Source organism: Oryx dammah, unplaced genomic scaffold (assembly GCF_014754425.2).
Source record: "Oryx dammah isolate SB20612 unplaced genomic scaffold, SCBI_Odam_1.1 HiC_scaffold_27, whole genome shotgun sequence".
NCBI lineage: Eukaryota > Metazoa > Chordata > Mammalia > Artiodactyla > Bovidae > Oryx > Oryx dammah.
In genome coordinates, this window is record NW_024070211.1 from 75695956 (window position 1) to 75714691 (window position 18736).

Genomic DNA, 18736 nt, shown 5'->3' on the forward strand with positions numbered 1-18736 from the left:
TTATTCCATACTAATACTTAAAATGACACGTGTGAAACATTCAAGTCAGTTTGTATAACAGGCATCTAAAATTGGCTTCATAAAGAATATTCGATATGGACATCTACCCAGGGAAGGAATGAACACACAGAACTTGATGTAAAGTGGTTCCCAGTGGCTGCCTTGCTTTTGCTAAATGTGTCTGGATTTCCAGAAAAGAAGTTTCTGTCATCATTAGTTATAAGAGTAGGTTCAAGAAGGGTGAGAAATGAGATCACAATTAGTGTTAGTCAGTCATGTCCGACTCTTTGCCACCCCTTAGACTGTAGCCCTCCAGGCTGCTCTGTCCATGGGATTTCCCAGGCAAGAATACTGGAGCGGGTTGCCATTTCCTTCTCCAGAGGATTTTCCTGGCCCAGGAATTGAACCTGGGTCTCCCATATTGCAGGTGGATTCTTCATTTGTAAAAGTCTGGCTTCTGGAAAAGAATGGCACACGCATTGCCTACCACATCTACTGATCTTTTCCCACTGGTTGTCTACTATAGTAACACCTTGCACATAATAGAAACTCAGTAAATGGTGGTTAAGTGAATTAATGAGTTCTTTAAGGAAGCTTTTTAAAATTGTTTTAATTAAGCAGCTTTTTCTACAGCACTTGAGTAGTAAAGGAGTCATGACCTGAAACCCTCAGGAGAATCTGTTTGGGAAAGAAATAGCAGTTTCAAAGAATCTGTAAATTGTTTCAGCAGGAGACGGATGGCTTTTTATTGAGTCCATCTTTTATTGGTGCGTATTTTTTCATGAGTCCCCGTTGTACCACTTTCAGTTCTCCTGGATGGAAGATTTGTTCCCCTGTTAGTGTAAGAAAGTTAACGTATTGCTAAGTGCTGTGCGTAGTGATAGAAATCTATTAATAATGCATACATGGAGTCTGACTGGCAGAGTCATCTGCTGAAGAGCGAAGAGCTTTGCACTTGAGAATAGCTTACCATAATCAATAGTCCCACTCTATTCAATAAAAAATTACTAGAGCGTAAAACACATAAAGCTCGATCAGTTCTCTTTATTTTGGTCATCTGTTCAGCAAAAAATGACAACTTATTTCTTTTCTAAGTGCATTTACAATTTTAAAAGGACAACAGACATTATCATAAATTAGTCATGCTGCAGTACACTGATTTTTAATATACGCACATTTAATTTGAATACATTGTGCTAGGGTTTCAATTCCAAGAGTGTTTGCAAAGCTATATGTGCTTAGTCAAAACATGACCATTCACTAATGCAATTATTCTTTCAATCTGTCATTGTTAGATCACTGAAGATTCTATTCCATGTTGCTTTGCTTTAGATCTAAGCCTTTAGAAGGAGAAAAGAAATCCACACTTTGTAAGCAATTCTAAGCCTTCTGAAAGTGACAAAGCGTGCATTCTAAAGGGCAAGGGTTGCTATAAAACTCTGATGGTCTTGCCATACTTCTGCTATTAAAATCAGTTTATGTCATCTTAGTAGGATGAAAGTCTTTTTTAAATAGTCACTAAATGTACCTACTTTTCTAATTTGACTTTGCTAATTTAGAATGTCTCTATTCCTTGCTTCAGAGCAATGCATTCATTCCTTACCCCTTCTAGCCTTCCCCCATAAATTTGGAGAATAGTTTGAGTACAGGTTTCCTAGGGTTAGACAATAGTACTCTCAGGAAGACAAGCTGGCTACCCAGGGGATGAGATTTCCAGGCCTTGGGGAGCTTTTCCTAATCCAGAAATTGTCTCCTCTATTTCTTTGTGGAAATATGTATTCCCACCACTAGAGATTTCTTTCTTTGGTTTAATCTTGATTTCTTCTTGTAAATTGCATATACCTTTTCAGAATGATGAAATATTTAATAATAACTCTCAACATGTGGAGCTTCCCACGTGACACAGTTGGTAAAGAGTTCGCTTGTCAATGCAGGAATCACAAGAGACCCGAGTTCAATCCCTGGGTTGGGAAGATCCCCTGGAGGAGGAAATGGCAACCCACTTCAGTATTCTTGCCTGGAGAATTCCGTGAGTAGAGGAGCCAGGCAGGCTACAGTCCATGGGGTGGCAAAGAGTTGGACATGACTGGTCAAGCACACGTGTGTAACTTAATATGTATCCTGTGAATTCATTTATTGACCATTCCTAAGAGTAGACTTAAATTATGGGGGACATATGAAGAAATTGGCCAGTGAGTTCCAGGTGTGGGAGACAGCTTCAGAAAGCAGAGTATAGAAGTAAAATTCAGGTTTTATTCATTTACCTGATATCTGAGTTCTTGTCCCCTTTCCTGGGCTGTTTCAGATAAGAATTCAGTGCCAAGAAATTATGCTACTAGTACTTGGGGCAAAGTAATTTGGAATCATTCTTATTTATTTATTTATTTAATATGGCTATACCTGGTCTCACTTGTGGCATACAGAATCTTTGGTCATGGCATGCAAACTCTTAGTTGAGACATGAGGAAGCTAGTTCCCTGAACAGGGTTGAACCTGGGACCCCTGCATTGGGAGTACAAATGTTTAGCCACTGGACCACCAGGCAAGTTCCTGGAATTATTCCTCACTCCTCTCTTTCTCTCCCACTTATGCTTAGTTGCTCAGTCGTGTCTGACTCTTTGCAATCCCATGGACTCTAGCCTGCCAGACTCCTCTGTCATTGGGATTTTTCAGGCAAGAATATTGGAGTGGGTTGCCATTTCCTTCTCCAGGGGATCTTCCTGACCCAGGAATCGAACCTGCGTCTCCTGTGTCTCCTGCTTTGAAGGCAGATTCTTTATCCGCTGAGCCATTAGGGAAGTCCTCTGCCACCTACATCTAATCATCAGAAGGCTGTCTCCACCTTCACAGAATATCCAGAGTCTGATCACTTCTCATATTCACTGTGAGTGCCCCAACTGAAGCTTTAGCAGCATGTTTCCGAGAGCAACAATTTATCTCCCTTTTTCCACTCCCCTGTAGTATGTCCTTCAGTCAGTGGCCAGGATGACTCTTTCACCCTCCTCAAAACTTGACAGTGATTTCCTAGCACATTTGGAATAACACTAATAGTCTCTCTCCGTAGCCTGGCCCCTGCCTGCCTCTCCTGCTTTCTCCCTCCTACCTTGACCTTCTTGTTCCAACCACACTGGCTTCTGAGCTTTCCTACAAAGTGCAAAGCACTCTCCTTCACCAGGACCTTTGAACATACTCTCCTCTAGCATGCTCCTTGTCCACCTCTTCTTGTGCCCACTGCTTTCTTTTATTCAGCATTCTGAAGGCTTTCCTGGTCACAGCATTGAACTAGCTCTCCCCATCCATCTCTCTGATGGACATGTTAGCTGATGCCGTCTTCTGTTTTGGTTCGTTTCTGTCTGTCTATCTCATCTCTTCAAGGTCAGGGGCTTTGTCTTGATCTTTGTTATTTATTTCTATTGCCTGCATCCAGCCTTGACATATAATTAGAGTTCAAGAATTACTTCTTAAAAGGAAAAAGGAATAACTGCATGGTTGAGTAAGTGATTTGCTTACTGTTGGTCAGGCTTATTTCTGTTCCTAGGGAGTCCTACTTTTAATTCCTTTCTGCCATCCATCTCACATACGTGCCTTAGCATTGACTGAAATATTCTTACACAAGTTGTTTCCCTTGGGTATTCAGCATATAAATGGCTGACAGTGTGATGTCTCACTAATGGTGAGGTCATTGGAATCATTTTCACATCAAAGGTTGATGGCAGGTTTCCCTAACACTTACAGTAACCAGGCAGCAAAATGGTGAGTTTGATTTCAGGGCCTTGAAAAGGCATTAGTCATAAAAAAATTGTCATTTCAGCATTTTGTGGAAACTTGAATTTTTACAATTAGATACATTTATTTGGTTTATATTTTATTTTTCTCTTTAACTTGTTCTTATCTCCTGAAATGCTAGAATTTGACCCTATGTGACCACAGTGTTCAAATTCTAATGGTGTGCTTCAGTCCATGGGGTTGCAGAGAATTGGACATAACTGAGTGACTTAACTAAACTGAACCTAACTGATGATATTCTCAACAAGTCTCTTTATAGACGTGTTGGGAAGACTACATGAAGTCATACACCTAGATTTGTTAATGTGGTGCCTGTAGCAGACTTAACATGCAGAACAGTTTGATTGTTATTATTGCTTTGGGTATATGTCATGATATCCTAGAAGCCTTAATAAATGAATGCCTTGTCCCTCCTGTTCAGTCAGGCCATGTGACAAGACAAATGGATCCATTCATGAGGAGCTCCATTCATGAGGGGCTATGAGGATCGACTAATTGGTTTCATGTCATGGCCGTTTACTTTACTTGAGGCATTTGTACAGTTGGTTTCAAAGTGTTCTTTATTGACAAGAGGCAGGATCTTGGTCTTTGAGACACCTCCTGTTTCTCTCTTAAGCAGAAGGACAAAGTAAGCCTTGAAAGGCAGCAGAGTTGGGAGAGAGAGGGTGGAAAGGCCTGGTCTTTGATGTGGACTTGGGCGTTAAAGAGAATGTCCCTGGCAGTCAGGAAGCCAAGTTGTCCAGAGGCTGGAGGGCTATTCCTGTCACAGCCTCTGAGGGAGATAGCAGGCAACATTTAGCTGAGAAGATGCCTTTGATTTCTTATTCTGTCAGATCCTAGAGACACTTTCCCAGGTTGGATGAGTTCAGAATGTTCAGTTTTCCTGGCTTCTAGGTGATTTGTGACTGAACATACTGCATTTGAAAAAAAATAAAAATAAAAAAGCAAAGACTATGAAAAGACCAGCATGTTAAAAGGAATATAGAAGTCCTTCACTAGTGTGCTTTTTCCTTTGCCTCTTGCTAAGTTGGTATTTTCTCTGAGGTGGTAAGCAATAGCAATCATGATAAATGTCATCTTTTTTTCTTTTTTTAGAGAATTTGTTGTTTGCCAGTGAATGGAATTTGGGTGTTTTTGGTTAAAGAGCTACCAACAGGGTTTTTGTTACTTTATAGGAAACCATTGTCATTAAACTTTTCTTTTCATTTATCTCTAAAGTCACTTCCAAAATTCCTCCATTGCTAATTGTTATATGGTCATGATAAATTAATTGAAAAAGCAGTTTATGCAGCATGGCCCATTCCTTTCAAACAAGTGAACAAATTGATGTGACTTGCTATGATTCTAAATGCTCTAAGTTTTTTTTTTTTTTTTTAATGGTCTTTACTGAATTTTGATTCTTGGAGGTAAGACTTTGGCATTCTGGATCCCTAATATTAACTTCTGATAAAAGCAATTAAGTTCTCATAAGTACAATGTTGGGTGTGTGTGTGTGTGTTTTCTATGTCAGCGAGAGACCAAAAAAACAGGTGTAAAAGGACATAAAAAAGGGAATTGACATTTATTGAACATTTGTTATGTGCTTTGATCCACATTCAATGTTATTACCCTTATTTTACAGCTAGGAAAATAGAACTGAGCCAAAGTCACATGACTAGTAAGTGGAAAGGCTCAGATTCAAACCATGTCTGTTTGATTCCAAAGCCTGCTTGTTGTCCACACCTTACTGCACCTTTTTCCCACCTTATTTGCTATAGGAGCCTTAGGGTAGGACTGCATCTGACCTCCTTAATAGCTAGAGAGCCCTTTTAGGCAATCAGTGGGGGGAGAGGATTTGAAATGAGAATGTGATAACTGTCCAACTAACCCGCCCCGACCACACTGTGCCTTGCTTTAGAGTGTGACCACTCTAAAGTCCAGAGACAAGAGAACTTACCTGTGCCCTGAGACTCAGAGACACAAGAGACAAACCTTCTGCCTGCATGCCATGGGGTCTAGGCGACCCCTCTGTCTAGGGAGGAGAAAGAGCTTTGGATCCTCACCTCTGGAGAAGGACCGTCTCTGGAAAGACTTCGACTTTTCTCAATCTTTCATGCCCAGAAATTAGAAACATATTTTGTCTATATTCACTTAGTGTAAGCAGCACTTAGCTCTACACGTCAGACTCTTGTCCAGCTCTCTGACTGATTTTCACTTGGAAAACCCTGTGAAAATGAAGTAGTGAGGCAAAGGGAGCAGAATCCTGTTACAACAAACCCCACAGGATTATCCAAATTCTTTTGCTACAATGGGCTTTTCACAAGACTGATGATCCTCAGCTTTCAAGCTTTTTAGAAAGACAGCCACCCTCCTTGTCAAGGGCTTTGCTCACTCTTACATATTTTAGAGATTTGCTTCCTGATTTTGATGTCTGTTACTTGATTTCGGTTTTACTCTAGTTTTTATAAGGCCAGGGCCTTGGTGAGGTGTTTATTTTTGTTAGTGCTATTTTTTTCTTTGAACAATCCCCAAACTGAGAAATTTTTCCTAAAATATGAAATGGGACAGCAGATATGAAAATGTTCTTAGGTTTGGTTTGTTACTCCAGTAACTAATGAGTTTGCTGATATTTATGTGAATTCTCTTGGGTTATATCAATGCCATAGGCTTGAGGAACGCTCTCATAAACCACAAAAGATTCTGTCTGAAAGCATTCTCTAGGTATGAATGTAGCACTATTATCGTTGTTTTATTTTGTGTAAGTTGTGTAGAAACTTCAGTATGTCTTCCCCCTTATTTGTGTGTGCATGGGCATGTCTATCACTGTGTATCTCAATAAGATGTAAACCAAGAAGACATATTCTAAGTCAGTATAACAATGGCATGTCTGTATACGTGTGAAAAAAAGACAAACAACTCACCAATTAAATATAGTGGTGCATGGAAGCTGAGCACCAAAGAACTGATGCTTTTGAACTGTGGTGTTGAAGAATTTTTGAGAGTCCCTTGGACAGCAAGGATTCAATTCAGTCAAACCTAAAGGAAATCAGTACTGAATATTCATTGGAAGGACTGATGTTGAAGCTCCAATATTTTGGCCACCTGGTTAGACGAACTGATTCACTGGAAAAGACCCTGATTCTGGGAAAGATTGAAGGCAGGAAGAGAAGAGGATGACAGAGGATGAAATGATTGGATGGCATCACTGACTCGATGGACATGAGTTTGAGCAAGCTCCAGGAATTGGTGATGGACAGGGAAGCCTGGTGTGCTGCAGTCCATGGGGTCACAAAGAATCAGATACGACTGAGTGACTGAACTGAACTGGTGGTGAACTCATCTTTAATATGTATACCTTTATTTCAATGGGGTTGAACTGATAGAAATACCTGTATCAATAAGATTGAAAAGTTGGATGTAGTCTCTGTTCATTTAAAATAATATACTCACACATTCATACACTGTCCTACTAATTAAAAAAGAAAGCCCCACTTTCACACAAAGTCATCTAAAAGCTTGTGGAATTAAACCCCATGATGAGTTCAGCTGCTGGGAATTAAGCTCATTTGGTTTCCAGCTCCTTCCTCTAATTTTTTTGGCCATGCCATGTGGCATGTGGGATCTTAGTCCCCCAGCTATGGATCAAACCCACACCTGTTGCATTAGAAACATAGAGTCTTAATCACTGGACTACCAGGGTCCTTTCTCTGATTCTTTACTCTCTTAGAGCTTTAAGGCTGAGACATCTCTACTATTTATCCATATGTTCCTTCATTCAATCTTCTGGTCTGTGCTATTAGCATGATAGAATGCCTACTTTTTCTCAAGGAAATAAAAGAGGTTTAGTATTCAAAGCTGGTAAATGTCTTTATCCATAGGCAAAGATTTGATACTAGAAAGAGAGATGATTAAATACATTTGATGTCAATAACTTAAGTTTCCTGTTGAATTCTGTGTTTTCCTTACTTCTTCTTCTTCTTTTAAACAAATCACACCAAACAGGTATTCCTGGAAGACCTCTGAATGGAAAGAATGCCAAGTCTCTCTCCTTCTCGAGCAGCAGTACCTCCACTGGCATGAGACAGGACCCATTTGTGGAGGTGGGATCCAGACCCGAGAAGTATACTGTGCCCAGAGCACACCAGCGTCCACAGCACAGAGGGCCAAGGAAGGTAGGCAGCCAGTACTGGGGCCAGAGCCTGCTGCTGATTGGAATGGAAATGCATTCCAATACCATCTCCTCATATTCTCCTTGGTATAATGGACCTTCAGCATTCACAAATTTAAAATTTTATTGCCTATTTGCCAACTATCCTTAAGTCCTGCTACTTGCAATAGTTATAAATAGTTAAAAAATACTAGTGATAATAATTTCCTCAATTGCAAAGGATCATTGTGAAAATTAAACAAGAAAATAGACCTAAGATCAGGAACAGAAATGAATGCAACATGCTAAGGGGCTAGTATGCTGGAATCAGCCAGTTGGCAAAGAGGTAGTAACATTCTTTTCCTTTTTTTTCTATAAGAGAGATTTTTTTTTGTGAATGTGAGAACTTCTACAGAAATATCATTTTCAGATATCAAGGATCCATTCTCTGATTGCCAGAGTTTAAATAATAAGGAAGAAAGTGGGGGAGGAAAAACAACTTTCTTCATGGTAGGCTCTCATTAGGTATATACAGTCCTTTTGTTTCAGAGTTTGGCATGGTGATAATATATAAAAACTGAAAAACTGGCCCAGATTTACTTAAGTGAATGGATTGAAAAGCCAAGAGTGTGCAGTAATGCTTCCAGTCTAGAAAAAATGTATGGTCGGTACCAGACACGCTGGAGGGGCACTCAGGAGAGCCCGCTGTAGAAGGGGTCAAGATGGAAATGCTTCCTTGAGAATGTGCATGTACATTTCTCTACTGTAGAACTTGGTTAGGGAGAGAGGTGTGAGCTTTCTTATTGTGGAGATATACCCATTTTATCCTGTGAAGTTTTTCATACCAGGTGCCTGTTTTGTGTGACATGACCTCTCATCATTTCAGAGGCCATGACCATAGCCTTCTATGATTCATTGCTTGACTAACAGAGGGGTCATCTTTACAGACTCCTTAGAATTTGCTTCAACAATTGAAGTTACAGTGCTGCATTTATAGGGCTAAAATTATTTAATAGGTGAATTTTTTCCTTCTCTATTGTCTCTTTTGGAAAGTGAAAATTTACACACTTTCTTTTCCAGGATATACATGACTATGCTTACTTTTCTAAATTTGGAGGAATAGAATTTAGATTAAAAAATTCAAAATTTTCTTTCAGACCTTGGTGATCTTTCTATTTCACTTTCTCTTTCTTCTCCTTTACTGTTGTCTACAGTAATATGGTCTTCAGGGGTCAAAACATATATAAGATTTTTTTAGAATTGATATGATCTATTTTCAAATTCAACATTGAATCTTCTATTGACATCTACCTAAAGTTTCTTTAGTAAAAATAGTTTTCTTATCTTATGGATCAACTATTTCTAAAGTTTTTTTCAACCTTAGTCTTTCCAGCTTTCTTAATGGAAACATGCTGGGCAGGAAGTTTGTAATTAGGAGGAAATTGGAAGGATGGTGTTCTAGGGTTGGGAATCATATGCTACATGTTGGGAAATGTTAAGTAGAGGAAGGATGTTAAGTGCACATTTAGCAGCCTGTTAAGCCCCAGTGCAATATTCTTCAAGCACCTAGAAAAGAGGAAAAAATCTTAGGACAAGGCATACTTCTAAATTAATACTTTGGTTCACATGGAAATAGAAAGTGATTAGAAAGCCTAAGCTTGGTAACCCAGGTCTTGAGAGGTGGTTGGCAGAGGTGCTTAGATGTGGGGACAAGATACATACCCATGGAGGTATATGATGAAACCATGTATTCTTGTAGAAATTTGAATAAAGTAGTTAAACGTTGCTGCACTGGAAAATACAGGACAGCCACATTGGATTAAAGGCATGGTATAGCTTACTACTTATATTTGTAGTCATTAACAAAGGTTTGATTTTGCTGTTGTGTGGAAGTGAACCAGAAATATTATTATTAGTTTTGTTTCTTAAAATGCTTTCATTTCCTACTGTTATCATTTATGGATTGTTGCTGAGTCACTAAATTGTGTCTGACTCTTTTGCGACCCCATGAACTATAGCCCACTAGGCCCCTCTAACCATGGGATATCTCAGGTAGGAACACTGAAGCGGGTTGTCATTTCCTCCAGGGGATCTTCCTGACCCAGGTATCCAACCTGTGTCTCCTGCTTAGCAGGCTTATTCTTTACCACAGACCCAGCTGGGAAGCCTGTCATTTATGGATATACCTTGACAAATCTGGCAATGTGAAAATTTCTTCTTGGCTCAAGTGAAATACAAGAAAACAATTGAATTGCAACTATAAGAGACCAAAGAGTGTGTTTGCCTAATTAAAGAGGCAGAATTTAAATATTTCTAACCTTGCTGCTAAAGCAGTAACAAAAGCCAAACTTGGTAACTTTTTTTTTTTACATTTCCATTTTTGTGAAGATCAGCTTTTTTGTTTGTTTGTTTGTTTTTCCCATTATTGTGTCAGATTTTGTTTTGAAGGAAGAGGAACATTTAATGGCATTGATTTTGGTAAACTTTTCTTAGTCACAATTGACTTTCCCAACAAGTTAAGTTTACCTTTGACTCCAGAATATTCTGCTTATTTTCTGGAGTGGAATTTCCTGATTCTCCTTCCTTGGAAATCCCACCATCCATTGTTAACTAGTTGCCCTGCATTCCAAGAACCAGATCTTAGAGGACCTACAATCTTCAAAAAATAAATAAATAAATAAGCTTTATTTCCAGGATCTCTCATGAGATAAGATGCAATAGAATTTCTAAATACCAGAAGAAAAAAAAAATTTTGAAAAGACTATGAATTCTCTCCCAAGGTCCTCTGAGTCTCATTCTGGATGGTGAGGCTGAATTAGGATCTCAGTGCAGTTCTGTTGCCAACTTATTCTTGTTGATACCCAATTCTCCATTTGACCTCCGTTCATTGTATGTGTAGTAGTAGTATATTATGGCATATTTACCTGGTTCTGCTATTCATTGACCATGTGGTGTTTTAATTGCAGCAAAATTAATGCTGTAATATTGAATATGAGAAGTATTGCTAGTAATAGTAACAAGCCAAGCCAATAGTAATAGCCAAGTCAATGTGTGAATCAAACTATAGCAGAATATTTATGATTTTGTTTACCAGTTGCTATTGTAGTAGAGAAAATTGTATTTCTCTTTTATAATTCAGAAGCACCTGCGAGAGTGATGCTTGCCTATAAATCTAAACACTTGGATTTGTTGAGACCATTTTCTTCTTGCCCCTTTCTAAGGTGAAATTAAAACCACTCAGCCTATATTCAAGAGTCATTTCTCAGATGGTAAAATGTTGAAACAAGGGACATACCATCATTAATCTAATAGAGACAGGGAAAAATGTATTTCATTCAAGACAATGTGGCCTAGAGATTGGCATATCAACAAATGCAGGTTGAAATAGCATAGAGATATAATGTATTTATATGGTGAATAAAACAAAACAGAAACTAAAAGCTAAAAAAGATACTGGTGTGGTGGCAGTTAAGCAGAATATCACCTAGATATTTTCCCATCTTTTAGATTTATTATTTGCCATTAAATGGACTCAACTTCAGAAGGGACACAGTTTAGCTTTGAATTGTTAAGTATAATTAGTTGACTACTCCACACCAGTTAAGAGTAAATATTTCTTGAGAGTCCTATGTCTTTATGAAGCTAGGCCCAGAGTTGGCATTAAGGCAGTACATGATATGTCCTAGTTTTAAATATACTGGTTTGCTGAGTGAAAAAATGGATGACAGTCACACATACATTTTTTTTTCCCCAAGTGATTTGTTATGTCCACTCCAGTACTCTTGCCTGGAAAATCCCATGGATGGAGGAGCCTGGTGGTCTGCAGTCCATGGGGTTGCTGAGAGTTGGACATGACTCAGTGACTTCCCTTTCACTTTTCACTTCCATGCATTGGAGAAGGAAATAGCAACCCACTCCAGTGTTCTTGCCTGGAGAATCCCAGGGACGGGGGAGCCTGGTGGGCTGCTGTCTATGAGATCACACAGAGTCGGACACGACTGAAGCAACTTAGCAGCAGCAGCAGCAGCAGCTATATTTTAGGGCCTGTCCTAGACATAGGAATTATAAAGATGCCTCATTAACTTATAGTCTTTTCATTGTGACAACAGTTGTACTAACAATTATGCTATATGCTTAGGTTGTGTATTTCAGTGATCTTATATAATATGTTGTTGTTCAATCACTCAGTTGTGTCCAGCTTTTTGCAACCCTCATGGATTGCAGCATGCTAGGCTGTAATATATATGTGTGTGTATATATATGTATGCATATGTTATATATATATGATATTGTTGTTTACTCACCAATTCATGTCCAACTCTTTTGCTACCCTATGGATTATAGTCTGCCAGGCTTCTCAGTCTGTGGGATTTCCCAGTCAAGAATACTGGAATGGGTTGCCATTTCTTTCACCAGGGGATATTCCCAACCCAGGAATTGAACCTGGGCCTCCTGTACTGCAGGCAGATTATTGCTGAGCAACTGGGTAAGCCCCATATATATGGCATAGTTAGAACCATTTAATGATGCCTGACATTAATCTTCACAATGCAGATGATGCTTAAAGAGAGTCTGGAGAATCAACAGGAGAAAGTACTCTAAGTCAAGACTGGGAGAACAGATGAAAATATATAGAAAAGTTTATATTCAACAGTGGCATGTGAACTGTTATAAGAGGAGCATAGGAAGTTAGATAACACTTAAAAACCAGGTTCTGAGAAGAACATTACATAATGATTAAAGTATCATTCCGAGATGAAGATACAACAGTGTATATGCATGAAACTTAGGAACACATGAACACATAAAGCGAATAACAACAGACATAAAGGGAGGAATTGACAGAAACATAATAATAGTTGGGGACTTTAAGATCCCACTTACACCAATGGACAGATCAGACAGAGAATCAGTAAGGAAACACTGACCTTAAATAACACATTAGACCAATGGACTTAATAGATAGTAGATCTATAGAAATCCAGTCCCCAAACAGCAAAAAACAAACAAACAAAAACATTCCTTTCAAGTGTACATTGAGCACTTAAGCAGGATAGAGCACATGCTAGGGGAAAAAAAATGTCTCATTAAATTCAAGAACATTAGAGTAATATCATGCATCTTTTCTGGCCACAAAGATATGACTCTATAAATCAACTACAAGAAAAAAAAATTCAAAAAATATAAAGACATGGAGGTTAAATAATATGCTACTGAACAGCCACTGAAAAAATAAGAAATAAAAAATACTTGGAAACAAATGAAAACAAATAAACTAAAAAGCACAATGATCTGACACCTATGGGACACAGCAAAAGCAGTTCTAAGAGAGAAATCTGTGAGGCTTGCGAGTCTGTGTCAGCTATTTGTAAGGCCTCCTCTGACAACCACATTGCCTTCTTGCATTTCTTTTTCTTGGGGATGGTTTTGGTCACCACCTCCTGTACAATGTTATGAAGCTCTGTCCATAGTTCTTCAGGCACTCTGTCTACCAGATCGAGTCCCTTGAATCTATTCATCACCTCTACTGTATCATAAATTATTTGATTTAGGTCTTACCTGGATGGCCTAGTGGCTTTCCCTACTTTTTTCAATTTAAGTCTGAATTTTGCAACAAGATGCTGACGATCTGAGCCACAGATCTTGTTTTTGCTGACTGCATAGTGCTTCTACATTTTTGGCTGCCAAGAATATAATCACTGTGACTTCGCTGCTGGCCATCTGGTGATGTTCATGTGTCAGAGTCATCTCTTGTGTTGTTGGAAGAGAGTGTTTGCTATGACCAGTGCATTCTCATGGCACAATTGTTAGCCTTTGCCTTGCTTCATTTTGTCCTCCAAGGCCAAACTTGTCTGTTATTCCAGGTAGCTCTCGATTTCCTACTTTGCATTTCAGTCCCTTGCGATGAAAAGGGACATCATTTTTTGGTGTTAATTCTTGGAAGTCTTGTAGGTCTTCACAGAACTATTCAACTTCAGCTTCTTCAGCATTATTGGTTGGCACATAGATTGGATTACTGTGATAGTAAATAGTTTGCCATGGAAACAAACTGAGATCATTCTGTCATTTTTGAGATTGCAACCAAGTACTGCATTTCAGACTCTTTTGTTGACTATGAGGTCTACTCCATTCCTTCTAAGGGATTCTTGCCCACAGGAGTAGATATAATGGTCATCTGAATTAAATTCACCCATTCCTGTCCATTTTAGTTCACTGATTCCTAAAATGTCAGTGTTTACTCTTGCTGTCTCATTTGACCACATCCAATTTACCTTAAATTATGGACCTAGCATTCCAGATTCCTATGCAATATTATTCTCTATAGCTTCAGACTTTACTTTCGCTATCAGATGAAACCACAACTGGGTGTTTCCACTTTGGTCAGCCTCTTCATTCTTTCTGTAGCTCTTTCTCTGCTCTTCCCCAGTAGTATATTGACCATCTACTGACTTGAGGGAGGGGTCATCTTTCAGTGTCATATTTTTACCTTTTCATATTGTTCATCGGATTCTCAAGGCAAGAATACTGAAGTGCTTTGCCATTCCCTTCTCCAGTGGACTATGATATGTCAGGCCCTAGCTAGAAGAGACATGGCCTTCAGCCACTTAATGTAGCTGGATGACATTCCTGGTGCCCTGGTTGTCCCATGCTGCTCCTTGTTAAGCAAGTAAACCTTCATTTTCCATCAAGTATTGGTCACCGTGTTCCCAAGGGTAGAGGCAAAGGCCCTGCTGGAGTGGGTGGGAAGGGGGTCTGTGGAAGGCTGAAACTAATGTTGGAGGATGCCCAGGAGCAGAGGGTATCCTGGCCTCACCACTGCTACTGTCACCTACTGAATGCAGAGTTCCAGACAATAGCAAGGATAGATAAGGATAGATAGGAAAGCCTCCTTAAGTGAACAGTGCAAAGAAACAGAGGGAAACAGTAGAATGGGAAAGACGAGGGTTCTCTTTAATAAAATTGGAGATACCAAGGGAACATTTCATGCAAAGATAGGCACAGTAAAGGACAAAAGCAGCAAGTACATAACAGAAGTAGAAGAGATTAAGAAAAGTTGGCAAGAAGAACTATACAAAAAAGCTCTTAATAACCCAGATAACCATGATGGTGTGGTCACCCACATAAAGCCAGACATCCTGGAGTGTGAAGTCAAGTGGGCCTTAGGAAGCATTCAGTTCAGTTCATTTCAGTCGCTCAGTCGTGTCCGACTCTTTGCGACCCCATGAATCGCAGCATGCCAGGCCTCCTTGTCCACCACCAACTCCCGGAGTTCACTCAGACTCATGTCCGTTGAGTCAGTGATGCCATCCAGCCATCTCATCCTCTGTCGTCCCCTTCTCCTCCTGCCCCCAATTCCTCCCATTACTATGAACAAAGTTAGTGGAGGGGATGGTATTCCAGCTGAACTATTTCAGGTCCTAAACAATGATGCTGTTAAAGCGCTGCATTCATGCCAGCAATTTGGAAAACTAGCAGTGGCCTCGGGACTGGAAAAAGTCAGTTTTCATTCTTTTTTTTTTTTTTTAATTTTTAATTTTTTTTTTTTCCTCTCAAAGCTTTTATTTTTTAATTTTTATTTTTACTTTATTTTACTTTATAATACTGGGTTGGTTTTGCCATACATTGACATGAATCCGCCATGGGTGTACAAGAGTTCCCAACCCTGAAACCCCCTCCCACCTCCCACCCAATATCATCTCTCTGGATCATCCCCGTGCACCAGCCCCAAGCATCCTGTATCCTGTATCGAACCTAGACTGGCGATTCGTTTCTTACATGATAGTATACATGTTTCAATGCCATTCTCCCAAATCATCTCAGCCTCTCCCTCTCCCTCAGAGTCCAAAAGTCCGTTCTATACATCTCTATCTCTTTTGCTGTCTCACATACAGGGTATCATTACCATCTTTCTAAATTTCATATATATGTGTTAGTATACTGTATTGGTGTTTTTCTTTCTGGCTTACTTCACTCTGTATAATCGGCTCCAGTTTCATCCACCTCATTAGAACTGATTCAAATGTATTCTTTTTAATGGTTGAGTAATACTCTATTGTGTATATGTACCACAGCTTTCTTATCCATTCATCTGCTGATGGACATCTAGGTTGCTTCCATGTCCTGGCTATTATAAACAGTGCTGTGATGAACGTTGGGGTACATGTGTCTCTTTCAATTCTGGTATCCTCGGTGTGTATTCCCAGCAGTGGGATTGCTGGGTCATATGGCAGTTCTATTTGCAATTTTTAAAGGAATCTCCACACTGTTCTCCATAGTGGCTGTATTAGTTTGCATTCCCACCAACAGTGTAAGGGGGTTCCCTTTTCTCCACACCCTCTCCAGCATTTATTGCTTGTAGACTTTTGGATCACAGCCATTCTGACTGGTGTGAAATGGTACCTCATTGTGGTCTTGATTTGCATTTCTCTGATAATGAGTGATGTTGAGCATCTTTTCATGTGTTTGTTAGCCATCTGTATGTCTTCTTTGGAGAAATGTCTATTTAGTTCTTTGGTCCATTTTTTGATTGGGTCATTCATTTTTCTGGAATTGAGCTGCAGGAGTTGCTTGTATATTTTTAAGATTAGTTGTTTGTCAGTTGCTTCATTTGCTATTATTTTCTCCCATTCAGAAGGCTGTCTTTTCATCTTGCTTATAGTTTCCTTTGTTGTGCAGAAGCTTTTAATTTTAATTAGATCCCATTTGTTTACTTTTGCTTTTATTTCCAGTATTCTAGGAGGTGGATCATAGAGGATCCTGCTGTGATTTATGTCAGAGAGTGTTTTGCCTATGTTCTCCTCTAGGAGTTTTATAGTTTCTGGTCTTACATTTAGATCTTTAATCCATTTTAAGTTTATTTTTGTGTATGGTGTTAGACAGTGATCTAGTTTCCTTCTTTTACAAGTGGTTGACCAGTTTTCCCAGCACCACTTGTTAAAGAGATTGTCTTTTCTCCATTGTATATTCTTGCCTCCTTTGTTGAAGATAAGGTGTCCATAGGTGTGTGGATTTATCTCTGGGCTTTCTATTTTGTTCCATGGATCTATATTTCTGTCTTTATGCCAGTACCATACTGTCTTGATGACTGTGGCTTTGTAGTAGAGCCTGAAGTCAGGAAAGTTGATTCCTCCAGTTCCATTCTTCTTTCTCAAGATTGCTTTAGCTATTCGAGGTTTTTTGTATTTCCGTACAAATCTTGAAATTATTTGTTCTAGTTCTGTGAAAAATACCGCTGGTAGCTTGATAGGGATTGCATTGAATCTGTAGATTGCTTTGGGGGTAGTATACTCATTTTCACTATATTGATTCTTTAGATCCATGATCATGGTATATTTCTCCATCTATTAGTGTCCTCTTTGCAGTTATCATTCTAATCCCAAAGAAAGATAATACCAAAAAATGTTCAAATTACCATACAAATTGCACTCATTTCACACACTAGCAAGATTATGTTCAAAATTCTTCAATCTAGGTTTCAGCAGCATGTGAACTGAGAACATCCAGATGTACTTAGAAGAAAATATAGGCAGAACACTCTGACATAAATCATAGCAATATTTTTGTATCTGTCTTCTAAGGCAAAAATAAACATAAAAGCAAAAATAGGACTTCCCTGGCAGTCCAGTGGTTAAAACTTTGCCTACCCATGCAGGGGATACAGATTTGATTCCTGGTTGGGAAACTGGGATCTCACAGCCCTTGTGGCCAAAAATCCAAAACATATAAGAAGAAGAAGGAATATTGCAACAAATTCATTTAAATTTTTAAAAAATTGTCCACAAAAAGTCTTTAAAAAAATAAAAAGAAAAATAAACGGGGCCTCATTAATTTTTTGCACAGCAAAATAAACCATCAGTGAAATAAAAAGCCAGCCTACTGAATTGGAGAAAATATCTGCAAATGATGTGAACAATGAGGGGTTAATATCCAAAATATATAAGCAGCTCATACAACATGACTTCAAAAAAAATAAATCATCCAATTGAAAAATAGAAGACCTGAATAGACACTTTTCCAAAGAAGGCATACAAATGGCCAAGAGACACATGATAAGATATTCAACATCATAAATCATCAGAGAAATACAAATCAAAACCACAATGAGATATTCCCTCATACCTGTCAGAATGACCATAGTCAAAAAGACCAGAGATAACAAATGTTGGCTAAGATTTAGAGAAAAGAGAACCCTCATACACTCTTGATGGGAGCATAAATTTGTACAGGTTCTGTGGAAAGCGACATTGAAGCTTCTCAAAAGACTAAAAATAGAACAAACCTATGATCCAGCTATTTCACTCCTGGGTGTATATCTGAAGAAAGCAAAACACTGATTTAAAAAGACATATGCATGCCAGAGTTCATTGTGCATTATTTATAATAGCCAAGTTATGAAATCAACCTAAAAGTTCATCAAGTGTATGAGTGAATAAAGATTTATACATTTATACAATGAAATACTCTTCATCCATAGAAAAGAATGAAATTTTTCTGTTTGTAAAATCATGGATGGATTTGGAGAATATTATGTTTATTGAACTAAATCAGGGAAAGACAAATAGTGTATGATGTTATATGTAGAATATAAACTATAAAACAAATGGATGAATATAAAACCATAAATAGACTCAGATATTGAAAACAGCTTAATAGTGGGAAGAGGGTAAAGGGGAGGGACACTATAGGGGTAAACAATTAGAGTACAGATGTCAGTGTGCTAAGAGAATTGTTATGAATGGTCATGTCCTATTTGCAGGTTTATTTGAGTATATAAGAATGTTTTGAGATATGAAATAATTTACATTATAAGCAGATGAACAGATT

General features: G+C 38.7%; 1 protein-coding gene across 1 annotated transcript in view; it reads left to right on the forward strand.

The window, feature by feature from the left end:
- Positions 1–18736, forward strand: part of THSD7B (thrombospondin type 1 domain containing 7B) — an 889260-nt gene that overhangs the window by 236835 nt on the left and 633689 nt on the right. Inside the window, exon 4 of the mRNA XM_040228521.1 lies at positions 7768–7937. Within this exon, the coding sequence (XP_040084455.1) occupies positions 7768–7937 (170 nt within the window). The remainder of the gene's footprint in view (positions 1–7767; positions 7938–18736) is intronic.